This window comes from Stigmatopora argus, chromosome 16 (assembly GCF_051989625.1).
Source record: "Stigmatopora argus isolate UIUO_Sarg chromosome 16, RoL_Sarg_1.0, whole genome shotgun sequence".
Taxonomy (NCBI): Eukaryota; Metazoa; Chordata; class Actinopteri; order Syngnathiformes; family Syngnathidae; genus Stigmatopora; species Stigmatopora argus.
Window position 1 is genome coordinate 10049124 of NC_135402.1, and position 13377 is coordinate 10062500.

At 39.6% G+C, this 13377-nt stretch overlaps 1 protein-coding gene across 3 annotated transcripts in view; it reads left to right on the forward strand.

Annotated features, from left to right (window-relative positions):
• The window catches only part of thbs4b (thrombospondin 4b), a 43841-nt gene that overhangs the window by 18576 nt on the left and 11888 nt on the right, over window positions 1-13377 (forward strand). For all 3 annotated transcript variants that reach the window (XM_077622560.1, XM_077622561.1, XM_077622562.1), the window contains 12 exons: window positions 714-967; window positions 1041-1143; window positions 2651-2733; window positions 2805-2856; window positions 2933-3084; window positions 4719-4856; window positions 7166-7243; window positions 7303-7455; window positions 7533-7637; window positions 9148-9255; window positions 9784-9943; window positions 12624-12742. In XM_077622560.1, coding sequence (XP_077478686.1) covers window positions 714-967; window positions 1041-1143; window positions 2651-2733; window positions 2805-2856; window positions 2933-3084; window positions 4719-4856; window positions 7166-7243; window positions 7303-7455; window positions 7533-7637; window positions 9148-9255; window positions 9784-9943; window positions 12624-12742 — 1505 coding nt within the window. The remainder of the gene's footprint in view (window positions 1-713; window positions 968-1040; window positions 1144-2650; window positions 2734-2804; window positions 2857-2932; window positions 3085-4718; window positions 4857-7165; window positions 7244-7302; window positions 7456-7532; window positions 7638-9147; window positions 9256-9783; window positions 9944-12623; window positions 12743-13377) is intronic.

Sequence of the window (13377 nt, forward strand, 5' to 3'; positions counted from 1 at the left end):
AAAGGATACAGACTCAAAAAGATGTTGTAAAGTTGGTTAAAAACTGGAACCACACACAGGAAGTCTTCCACAAGATGGGGAACTTCTGCAGACTGTGACCGAGGTAGAGAATATGCAGAGCCACACAGTTCCTCAGTAGTCTGGAGCTGAAGACAACAGTAGCAGAGTAGAACTCCTCGACTCCGTTTCCGGCCTGGTAAGCGCCGACAGCTCTTCCATCTTATCCCATGATGGAATAGTAGATCAGAAGCGTTGCTTCTTCTCCCGGCACTTTTGTCCAGCTCCGAATTTCCAGCGGCATTGAGGTGTTGCTCCTTCTGCTGCCTATTGTAACAGCTAGTCCCATGTGTATGACAGCGTAGGCATGGCTGATTGTTCCAAAAAAGAAGTGGCAGAAAGAAGCCAGGCTAACAGAACAAAGAAAGTTGTAAAACCATAAAGTAAAAAGTATAAAGTACAAAGTAATGTATTAAGAAATATTAAAATGCAATTAAAAAAAGATAGAAGGGCTTTAAAACACGAAAAACAAATAAGAGTGGACAGAGCTACTGCCACTGGCTCCCGCGTGAATCATTTTCTGTGGGCCAATTAAAAACTAAACTACCCCTCAAACCCTAGTTTGGCTACCACTGTAGTAGGATTTTCACATGGACTAATTCTGCTGTCCCCTCGGTGCGCTGACTCAATGCAGATTTACTTTTCACTTCCCTCAGCTGTATTGCGCTACCTGCGCACCGACAAAAGGACAAGCTCAGTGACCTTCAACAATCTGGCGCTGGCAGATGGCAACGTCCACAAACTGTTGTTCCATCTGAGGGGTCTTCAGCCCTCGGGTGGCCCGGGTGGGGTAGAGCTGCATCTGGACTGCAAGCTAGTGGAGACAGTGAGGGATCTCCCCGCCGCTTTCCAAGGTTTGCCAGCCGGCTATGGCACGGTGGAGCTGAAGACCATGCTGAACAAAGATCAAGTACACCATCGCCCTCCCCATTGTTTATATTGATGACGGACCGTTGACAGGTTGACTGTATGTATTCCAACAGGAGGGCTTGCACGAGCTCAAGCTGGTGGTTGGAGACACCTTTGAGAATGTTGCTTCCTTGCAAGACTGCCATTTCCAGCAAAGAGACTCTGTGCAAACGCTTGGTAAAATTGCCGTACCGAATTATAAGTAGCACCAGTCAAAACGGTCCATAGTCAAAAGGAAAAAGACATAAGGACATCGTATAAGGACATTCACACTTGTCTTGTCAGACTAAACCTAAAAGGTTGGTGGTGTACACCTTTTGGGCTGGTGTGAATGCCAACCTCCAAATTCTGGTGTGGCGCAAACAGACCTCGCTGGTCTGAAATTACAAACCATATTTACTCGCATATAAGCGACCCCCGCGTATAAGCCACACCCTTAAAGTTGCCTTAAAATTGTTGAATTTTACAATTTCTCGCGTATAAGCTGCCCCCTGATTCACAATTTTCACCTCCATATTCATGGATTTAATAGGGAGCACAAATGTTTTACTTTGAAAGGAAAATATTGAGAAAAATCATCGTATTTCTGAGATACTGTATGAATCAAAAGCACATTATTAGGGTCAATATCATAAGGAAGTGAGTAATTCCTCCAGTAATGGTTGTTTTCTTACTGCAAAACCGAAAATAACCAACAAATAGTAAATGTTACTTTGCCGATATCTACTGGTGAAAAAGAGTATAGCAAGTCTTGTGCGCATATAAGCCGAACCCATGATTCAGTCTTTTTTTCTTTGGTTACAAATATGGGTTATATGCGAGAAAATACGATACCTTTAGCAAGTAAAGTGGTTCTGTAGCTACAGGTATTATGGGAAATGTTCGGTTAGGATTGCAGTCTGGTAACAGTACATCGGCTAATACGTATAAGTTTTGGTTCAACGTGGAGCAATGAGGAGACAGAATGTCCACTTGATATTTGGGCAGACAAAAATTATGCTGGAAAATACACACAACATGCTGATACTTTTAAGATATTTAGCACTAGGATCAAGGAGAAAGGCTTATGAGCATGAGTACAGCACACTGGAGCTCTGTGAATTTTTAAACTTACATATTTTACCGTGTTCCCTGCGCAGAAAGTTTTGTCCGATGATGAGATTGTTTGCGCACGTTCAGGTTTGTCAGCAAATCCTGAGACTCTTGCGAAAACTGCAATATGAAAAGGAACCGCCTCAAACACCCAAAATATTAATTGTATTTGAGTCTTCTGGTGTGAAAACGCCCTAAATCGCATCTTTGGGGTCAATTTGATTTGATCAGAAACGAAGAAGAAACATTACATTTTATTAAAGTAATAAAATGGACAACAACAAGCTATCTAAGTGTCTACTTAACATGAAGTTATTTGGGCAAATAATGTCTAAACAAACCAAACTTTCATGCTCACTCTGTCATATCTGATTGTATTCTCGGTTACTTTTTTCCTTTCCGCATTACACACTCCAAATCGTAAACAAATCCATGAAAGTCTTTACATGACTCTCAGAGGGGAAAAAAGTACAAATTGCAGTCTCAACGAATCAATTTAAATACAACGACTTTTCGTCCAGAAAATACGATAAACACACTAACCCTAATTGATTACACTTGATCAAATCACAAATCCAATCTTGCTATTTAGGGGTCAACACCAAGCAACTAGCCAATCAGATGATGGAGTTGACCAAAGTTGTCAATGAGCTGAAAGACATCCTCATCCAGCAGGTGAGTGCTCTTTAAATATTTAGAGACTGCATCCCAGCCCTCTCTTGCTCATCTAACCTGAGGCTTTGCAGGTGAAAGAAACCTCCTTCCTCACCAACACCATCTCTGAGTGCCAGGCGTGTGGTAAGGCTAAAGAAGCGTTGATTCAGTGTTTGATTGGTGGTGGATGTTTGGTTTCAGATGTCATTCCTTTTTCCAGGTCTGGGCGGAACCGAAGTGGTAAAGCCCAGGTGCGGCCCGGGCGTGTGTTTCCGTGACGGCATGTGCAAGGAAACCGCTGACGGTGTGGAGTGCGGGCCCTGTCCCGACGGCTACACGGGAGACGGGTTCAACTGCGACGACGTGAATGAGGTATGTTTGTTGTCGCTCACCCTCAGGATGGAAATGATCCGCCCTTGACAGTGAATAAATAAATGCCCATTCAGCTTTTATGCAACTGCTTATAAATATTGATGTCCCAACCGCATATTTTTGGAGTCCGAGTCGGCTTTTTTGTGGATATGTCAATGCCGACTCCTGAATCGATACCTTGGACATGTTTTAAGGAGGGAAATATAGCACATCCATTTTTCCCCCCAATTTGAACAAGCCAACATTAAAGCCATTTATTAGGGTTATTAGAAAATACAATCACCGCCAATGGCATCCAATGATTTAATATGTAAAAATGTATAAAGACATTTTAAAATCCCATCTTTTTTACCTTATTCTGATACTCTAAAATTGACCTGATCACCCCAATCACATGATTAGATGTGGGAAATCTCTAATGAATTTTGCAAGTATGTCGAGCAAAACAATCAAGAGTTCGGCAAGGTCAGAGAAAAAATAATAATATTTGAGCTCATTAAAATATGCCTTGTTTACAAGAGCGATGATTGTTGTTGTTTTTAATTAAAACACATTTAAATGGGGTTGAAAGTGACTTCATACAGATGATAAATGACATAAATTACCAGTAAAAAGCCCCAGTGACACCTTAATTAACCTTACATAATTTATAGTTTAAATCCAAGGTCGCCTTTTTTATTAAAGGCGACATTTTCCATAATCATCACTTAAGTGACATTTTGTCACCTTACATTGAAATAGATCAAATCAAATTATATTCAGTCATTTTATACATTAATTGTTGTTACTGACTCTATATCGGGGATGTCCAACCCTATGACCTGCCCTATGACCTGATGCGCAGCCCTCCCCAGTTATTATTGGCCCGCAAATAATAATATCATTGAAAATGGTCCCCACAAGAAGCTTAAATTCAGCTTACATTCTATTGCAGCTTTAAAACTAGATCAAGCTAACCACTCAGAAGTGCCCATCCATTATTTCCAATCATTGTAGAAAACTAGAACTTCCATATTTTGTTTTAGATTAATGTATTTAAAAATAATCCAATCTTGGTTGCATACCTGTCAACCTCTGCCGATAACTGCCCTTATAAATGATTATGATTCCCCTTACAAACCCCCCAAAAAACCTTACAAACACCGTACGAGTGTAAGGTTTTTTGGGGGGTTTGTAAGGGGAATCATAATCATTTATAAGGGCAGTTATCGGCAGAGGTTGACAGGTATGTGGTTGTAATGTTCATGACTTTTCTGTGGGCAATAGACATTTTGTCTTTGTTCTAGTTTATGCATTCATTCATTTTATGTATTGTTCCGTACAAGGGTAAAAATGGATTGGACATCTCTCGCCTTCAATGGCAACCAATGAGTTAATACATCCGATCCTCTCTTTAATAAATAAAAGCAAAATAATTTCCAGTTGGCTTTCACATCCTTTGATTTTTTCTACAAACGGTTATGGGAAAAAAAAAAAAAAAAAAACGTTTGAATATAATTTTATCTCTTTATATTTCACATTGCATTTATGTTATGGTACAATTGTCAGAAGAAGATGGTCTGCGATCCTGCATAAAGTCTTCACAGTATAGTGTCATATGCATTGACACGCTTTGTGCACATCATTTCTTGCAGTGTCAATTCAACCCTTGTTTCCCTGGAGTCAAGTGTGTGAACACGGTACCCGGTTTCCGTTGCGATGCCTGCCCGCTGGGCTACACCGGTCTGCCAATGGAAGGTGTTGGAGCGCTCTTCGCTCAAACCAACAAGCAGGTACATAATGCCTTTAATTAACTCAGGGGGTTTTTGACTGAATTTGACAGATTGGACTTTACTGAACAACAACCCGTAGTCCTTTTCTGTGGAAAATAAAACAAAAAGCGCAAAACACAGTTTTAATCTCATTTTGGTTGGGTTTAAGCAATGGCAGGCGTCTAAATGCGTTTAGTTTCATAGCCGTGGTGGGCAGCGTTGCAGTTTATTTCCGAAGAAATGCAATCATTTTCTTTGGGAAAAAATGCTTAACACGTGTTGGGAAGGAAATTGCTGCTGCCGGTATAAACCTGTATTTTTTTATTTCCGCCTGACCAAGAGGTGGGTGAGTGGATTGAGCAGTGGAGCAGACACTAAGTCGCCTATTCTGTTGTTTTGACCCAAACATTTTATTGAAGACTGCTGACCAATGGACAAATGACAACTAGTTGGGCATGTGAGGCTTTAGTTAAGAGTGCACCAGAAAAAAAATCTATTTTAATGTTTTTAAATGATAAACAATTCAATTCCCGATCGCTGTTGCTTGTAGAGCCAAGAGGCATTAATGTAAGATATTTGCCATTTGACAATAGGCTCCCCGACAGCCGATTTAATGGAACCTATAAGATCTCTCATTCTCTCACTCATATATAACATTAATTCTGCCATCGGTTTAAACTTGTAGCATGGTAAAAGGTCCCTGGAATCATGTTCTTTCTTCTCTGACCCAATTTAATACTCCAACTCATTGCACAATAAAGACAATGAGTGTTGACTACTGTTTTCCATTGAGTCCTATGCTTTCTGCCGGATCCTTACCCCCAATTACGTCATAGGTTTCAACTATGCCGAGGCAAACCGTTACCTAAATTATTTCACTTGTACAGTGGTACCTCTACATACGAGCAATGTTCCCTGTAATTTTTTGTTTGTCTGGGCAGAAAGACAACCTCCCTGAGCACACTGAGTACCGGTGTGAGCAACATCATCATTGCTCGCTATGGGCACACACCAGTATCACACCTGCCATAAGCAGGTGCATGTCTACTACACATAAATGATTTAGTAATAATAAAATGTAATGATTAATATCTATGAATGGGCGGCCCGGTGGATGAGCAAAACAAAATTGGGATTTTATTTTGTGCGCTCCATATGATTTGCTGTGCGCAGAGAAGACGAAAGTAGTGCGCAATTGCGCACACGTGCAGCTTAGAGGGAACATTGCATACGAGCACCCCTACATACGAGCATTTTGAGATACAAGTAAAATTTTGAGCAAATAATTATCTCTAGATACGAGAAAAAATTCGAGATGCGAGAAAGCCAGGTGGCCAAGACATGGGAGGCTGTTTATCATTGTAGCGCACTGTCTTTTTTGCTGCATCTCTTTCGTGTATAACAGATATCTACGAGCACTGGATGGAGCGTTGCATTTTCCCGTGTTTTTTTCCCCGTTAGTCAATGCATAATACAAAGTGAACAATAATGGATCCAAAGCAAACTGGTGGAATGAAGAGTTGTGCAAAGAAAAGGCGAACGTTGACAATCAATATTAAGTGTGAAATAATTGAAAAATATGAGAGTGGAGTAGGTGTCACAAAGCTTGCTCGTTGTAATAATAATAATAATAATAATAATAATAATAATCAGACATAGGCTTTGTCATCATCATTGACTCGACAAAAGCCTAATTGTCATCATACCCAGCTGCATATGACGAAATTGGTGGTGCTTCTGCACAAAGTGCACTTTGAATTAGAATTCAGTTTTGTTTAAAGTTACATTAAACGTATGTTTGAGTGTGTCTGTATATAATAATCCAAGTTCATTTAAATTTGTTTGTTCTGTTACGAGGGCGTTGCTGGGGAATAGCCCCCCTCTCTGTCCCTCTCTCTCTACCCTCCGCGAAATCCGTCTAATTTTAGTTCTATTAAACACATTTTATTACTATTAAACCACTAGCTATGTGTTACTTTGTTAATAGATGGCGAATTAGAAGAAATAAAACATTTTTTTCCAATCCAATATCCTGTTTTTGGTGTTTTTTCAGAGGGTTGGAACAAATTAATTTGTTTTTAGTTCATTTCAATGGGAAACGTTCGTTCGAGTTACGAGAATATCGACATGCGAGCTCAATCCCGGAACGAATTAAGCTCGTATATCGAGGTACCACTGTAATTTCAATAGTTATGAATCTGTGTGATTCTTGATCATTTATTTTTGAATACTTTTATACAAGATTCCATTGTTTAATTCATGTGTACAATTTTTTTTTTTAAAGAAGATACGCACTGTGTTGATTTCACCTCGCTTGACCTGCATTTCAGGTGTGCGACGACATTGACGAATGCAAAGGTCCAGACAATGGCGGCTGCGCGGACAATTCCATTTGTCACAACTCCGAGGTAAGTCCGCGCCAAACCGCCACGGGACGCTTGGGATCTAAGCCTCCTGGGCCCCGCAGGGCTCGTACCACTGCGGCAGTTGCAAGACGGGCTTCACTGGCGACCAAGTGAAAGGCTGCAAACCTGAGATCAGCTGCGCTAACAGTCTAACCAACCCTTGCGACATCAACGCCCAGTGCACGGCTGAGAGAGACGGAAAGGTTTCCTGCCAGGTACAAACTGCTCACTTGTACTCGTATAAAAATGTATCTCCATCGGTGATACACGCTAATGTTGCCGGAACTTTCAGTGTGGAATCGGTTGGGCCGGAAATGGTTTCCTGTGCGGAAAGGACACCGACATTGATGGATATCCTGATGAAAAACTCAAGTGCAAGGACCCCTCTTGTAAAAAGGTTAGGAATATGGCCGACCAGTCCAACGAATTAACTAATTTGACCAATTTTCTGACTGACAAAAAATACAACCCACTCAAAAACATCAAGTGACTAACAAATAACCAACCTAGCAAACCGAACAACAGATAAACTAACTGACAGACTACCTACTGTATTTTCTGGTATATAAATCACACTTTTTTAATAGTTTGGCTTAGATCAAGGGTGTCAGACTCGGGTTGGTTCGCGGACCGCTTTAACGTCAACTTGATGTCACGTGGGCCGGACCATTTTAAATATAATATTTAGATTTTCTTGAAATGGATTAAAATCCCTGAATATTCAGTTTTTTATAGATCCAAAACAATGTTTATTTTAGCTTTTTTTAAAAATATATTTTCAGATTTAATTTTTAGATTTTACAAAATGATTTTTGAACTAAAAACAGAAAAAAATGATTAAAAAATTACAATTATTGATTTAAAAGGGGGAAATCAGGAAATGTAATATACATCTATACTCTTCATTTTAATTTGATCCTAAAACAGAAAGTCGGCACTCATGATTAACTTTCCCGGGCCACATAAAATGATGCGGCGGGCCAGATTTGGCCCCCGGGCCGCCACTTGGACACATGTGGCTTAGATTAACACTCAAATGCGATTTATTTAATTTTTTCTCTCTCCTCTGACCACCGACAGCATGTTGTTGTTGTTTTTAAGCTATAGTTATCTGAAAAACAGTTATTTTAACCTATGCCTATTTCGCCTGTTCTCCGATTTACTATTGTTACATTAACATATGTTTGTCGTTGGTTTCTAATCAAATAAAAACATGCCCGCCCAAAAATAAAACTTTTTTTTTTACCAATGCGACTACTCGGATGAGAATTATAGTCCAAAAAAATAAGGTACTTTATGACCTGGACTTACGACCTATGCAAGTCTGTTGGACTTTACAACCGCAAAACTCGTGGACTTACGACCTATGCAAGTCAGTTGGACTTTACAACCGCAAAACTCGTGAAGCATGGTTCATGACAGTGCAGTGCGAGTATTGCGTACGACAGTTGTTTGCACTGCTGGCAGCGGCAGCATCTTAAAACAGCCTAAGCGGCCTTAACAGTACACGTACATCCCACTTAGTCCTTCAACCCCTACCTCGAAATTGTTCTGTTCTGAATACAGTATACTGAGCCTAAAAAGAATATGAAATCTAAAAAAAAAATGGATAAAAAGATTTAAAGAGGAAACTAAATATCTCTAAGATGAAACAACATGTAAAACTTTATTATATACAGTACAACATCCCCAACATTGATCAAAAGATACAAACAAATCGCTTTACGACTATTCTATTGGACCCTAATGCATCCGTAAGTTGACAAATGCATCTTGATTTTATTCCTGTTTTCAATTGACAAAAAGATTTGGCGTTTTAGCGACTTATCTAACAACTATCCATTAACTTAAAGCAAGTTTATGTCTGATTTCAACGAAAAATGTCAAGTTTAAGGTTGTCTCTGCAGGACAACTGCATCTTTGTTCCGAACTCTGGCCAAGAGGACGCCGACCGGGACGGCCAAGGCGACGCTTGTGACAACGACGCGGACGGCGACGGCATTCCGAACGAGCAGGTAAGCGTTTCCGACCGTGTGCGGTCGATTGGTCGCCGGTCTTTTGGTCGCCGGTCTTTTGGTCGCCCCGACCGCGACAGCAGGCGACCAAAAGACCGACGACCAAAAGACCGGCGACAAAACAAGGTAAAACAACACGGTCTACACATCAATAAAAGCCAACAATGGCCATGAGCAGTTTCACTGAGCCGACGTGTGAGTGTATAAGAGTTTGTATGTACATGCGTTGTCCCTTTAAGAAGCTACGTAAGTCAAGGTCTTAACAAGTTCTCCAACAAAAAACAATAAAAGTCCGGGAAATTTGGAGCTTTTCTTTAGCCTAATAATTACTAGGGCATTAAGTATGGCTAAATAGTAATTCACAGTTTGTATTTACGGAATTTGAGCAACGATTTAAATGGTAATTATCACTTACCTTCCGGGCGACCAAAAGATCGGCGACCAAAAGACCGGCGACCAATCGACCGTGTACCGTTTCCGACACGTTGTTGTCTGTTTGCTCGGCTGACGCGACGTTCCCACTTTCAGGACAACTGCTGGTTGAAACCTAATTTGGACCAGAGAAACAGCGACAAGGACACGCACGGTGACGCCTGCGACAACTGCCGTTTCATTGATAACCCGGACCAGAGGGACACGGATAGCGACGGCAAAGGCGACGCCTGCGATGATGACATGGACAATGACGGTATGCCTGGGGTTCTTCAACTTATTGGGTCTCAGGACCTTAGTTTTAGGGACGTTTCATCGTCAACAATAAATATCAAATCCATTTTAACTGAAATTCCTGGCTTTGTAAGCTCATGTTTCAGTGCTATTGCGTTATTTATGAATTATAAATTAGAACAATCTCTTCAAACAGGAGTGTAAAACTAATTCTTGTCGGAGCGGGCCACGTCGTAGTTAGTTTTATTCAGTGGGCCGTTATGCCAACTAGGCTGTCACAAGTAATCAACTAATGGATTGACAAATTTTCTGATTCATTCATCACATAGACCTTAAAATTCGTCCAAATCCTCTTTTTGAGTCTCTTAATTAAAAAAAATCCCTTTATTTTTTATTTTAAATTACTAACTTTTTTATCACAAGAGGGAAAACATTAAATATTTTATAATATTCCTCGTTTTTTAATCAAAAATGAAAAATAGTAAAGTTATGTTTTTTATTTATATTGGGAAATATAAGTTGGAAAGTGTTAACTTCAGGTTTATTTATTTTTATAAATTTTAGATTTTTAAAGAAAATTTGGAATAAAAAATGGGGGATTCTAATATTCTGTATTTTTTATTTATTTTATCTTTTAATCATTTGTTTTTCCATTTAAAAATCAAAACGGAAAAACAGTAATTATGCTTTGATGCATCACATTTCTTCTCCGATGAATAATTTCTAACTTTAATAGACAAAAAGTTGAAGTAGGAGGTAGAAACTGTTGTAGTTCACAGTGGCCTGCAGCATCATTTTGCAGGAACTGTGAACATAAATCAATGCATCAGCTTAGTTTTTTTTATTTATTTTTTTGCTTAGATGAACTTCAAATAAATATTTTCAAAATTACATTTAGTGAGTCAAATACTGTATATTAACCTATTATCCATTCAAACATTCATTCATTTTCTGAACTGCTTTATCCTCACAAGGGTCGCGGAGGGTGCTGGAACCTATCCCAGCTGACTTCGGGCCAGAGGTGGGAAACACCCTGAACCGGTGGCCAACCAATCGCAGGGCACTCATACCTAGGGGCAATTTAAAGTGCCCAATCAGCCTGCCATGCATGTTTTTGGAATGTGAGAGGAAACCGGAGTCCCCGGGGAAAACCCACACAGGTCCAACATGCAAACTCCACACAGGTGAACCGACCTGGATTTGAACCCAGGACCCCAGAGCTGTGAGGCCGACGTGCTAAGCACTCTAAAATAAGTAGAATATTTATTGTTTTTATCTTCTTTTTTTTAAAAACTATTTTAAAAAAAAAAGACTAAAAAGAGGACTTGGACCAAAATTAATCCAGTAAAAAATGTACTAACTTGACTATCAAAACAATTTGAGGTTAATTTAGCCAATGGCTTAGTTGACAATTAGTCATTTAATCGTGGCAATCCTAGTAGGCAGATATAACGACCCCATGGATTAAATATGGCTGTGTCTGTGCACTTTTTGATGACCCAACATTTAAATGGATTTCAAAATGATTTGACAATCGGATCCCCATTGCTATAGCTTGCGGTCGCCCGAGAAGCCAAGCTTTCTTGTTAGAGAGCACTCGAGTACGCAAATGTTCGACGAATAACGTCATAGCAGACAATGACGTTCGAGTTGCATAAGGAGCGTTGAGCTATTTATAGATTTGACGTGACATTAGGACAAATTGGCTGGTCTGCCTCATCTGACCCCCAAAATGGACGACATGATTATGTCCTGGAAGCCCTTTGGCACTGGAAATACGTTCCCCCCAGTGCTTTGCTTTAACCTTTATGGCGTTGATAAAGCCAAGATGCAAGAACGGGCTTTAAAAAGAGAATGAGTAAAAACGTGCCTCAAGTACGGTGCAACAGTGCACTCTAGTGGTCAAAAGATAGATTGCACAATTCTTCAAAAAGTATAATGAGGTAGTACTTTCTTTAAAAAAAAGTCTGATAAACGCGTTAAACAGGATATAAAGAGAAATTGTATGTCATGTCATGTGCAAAAAACTGCAACAAAAAATAATCTCCGAATTAGGAAATAAAAAAAACAATGAAATAGGTGCAAAAAGTAAATCCAAATATAAATACATATATCTTTAAGAATTATTCTTTATATAGTTTGTTTTTCCAGCTAAAGGTTTTGTATATTAGATATGAAAAATCTTGTTAGATTACTTTTTGGTAAAAAGTTTAAATCGCTCATAATGCTTAAACAATGGCAAAAATACAATTAAAAAAGAGCTTTTTAAGGAAAAACGTAAATCAGGGAAAAAATATATGCCTATTGTACAGACATTATTTAGAAATGTAGTAAAAATTGAATGAATAGAGGCAACCCATTGGTACTTAGTGAGTTAGCTTCAAGTTCTGGGGTCAAGGGTTTGATCCCATGTCGGTCCTCACTGTGTGGAGTTTTTATTCTCTCCCGGGCTTGTGTGGGTGTTCTGCTGGTACTCGGGTTTCCTCCCAAATCCCAAAAACATGCAGATTAGGCTGGTTGAAGACTCTAAATTGGTTGTCCGTCTCTACAATTGGCTCACCACCAATTCAGGGTGTCTCCTGCCCGGTGCCCGGAGTTAGCTTGGATAGGCTCCAGCACCCCCCACAACCTTTTTGAGGATAATGAATGAATAGAAATGAGACTCTGGTGATTGGTTGATTATTGGATGGTTTTGCCAACAGGCTTCAAGAACTTCATAGACAACTGCCAGCGCATCCAGAATCGAGACCAGGCGGACCGCGATGGTGACGGCGTGGGGGACGCGTGTGACAGCTGCCCAGATATTCCCAACCCCAACCAAGTCAGTCACTTATTGCTCCACTCTGGATTATTTATTAAACTTTTTTAGTTTGTTTGCGGGAAGCAAGTGAAATCTAAAAAGCTTCCCAAAGCATTTATACTCCACTACTACTCTGTATTAATGACTAAAAACCAGTGGCGGTCCGTGTATTTCCTAGTGACGCCTTCAGCAAAAACTATTTTATGGCATAAAACCTCTACTGCAGCCACATCTGCGACACATAAAAAATAATCAATAATAACCTCATACAATTGAAATATTATTTAGGAATGTAGCCATATTTTACTCACCAAAAATCATTTTTAACTGTACACAATATCCATCCCCCTCTCTTTCTTGCTTGCTTCTTTTCTACTAATAAGTATTCATGGACAAAATATAGTTAACATCAGTCTGTGATTCAGATATTTCTTAGGCCAGCAGAGAAGGCCTTGAAGGCCTTGACGGCACACCACTGCTAAAAACTGTGGTAACATGAAAGATGACATTTTGATGGGAAAATACTTTTACAGACACCATTGAAAATTCTTTTCTGTAATTTTTCAGTGTGGATAAATTTCCCTAATCTGTCACAGCTTTCTGTTGGTTACAAATACCATATTTCAAAAGAGAAGTTTATATACAAACACCTCTTT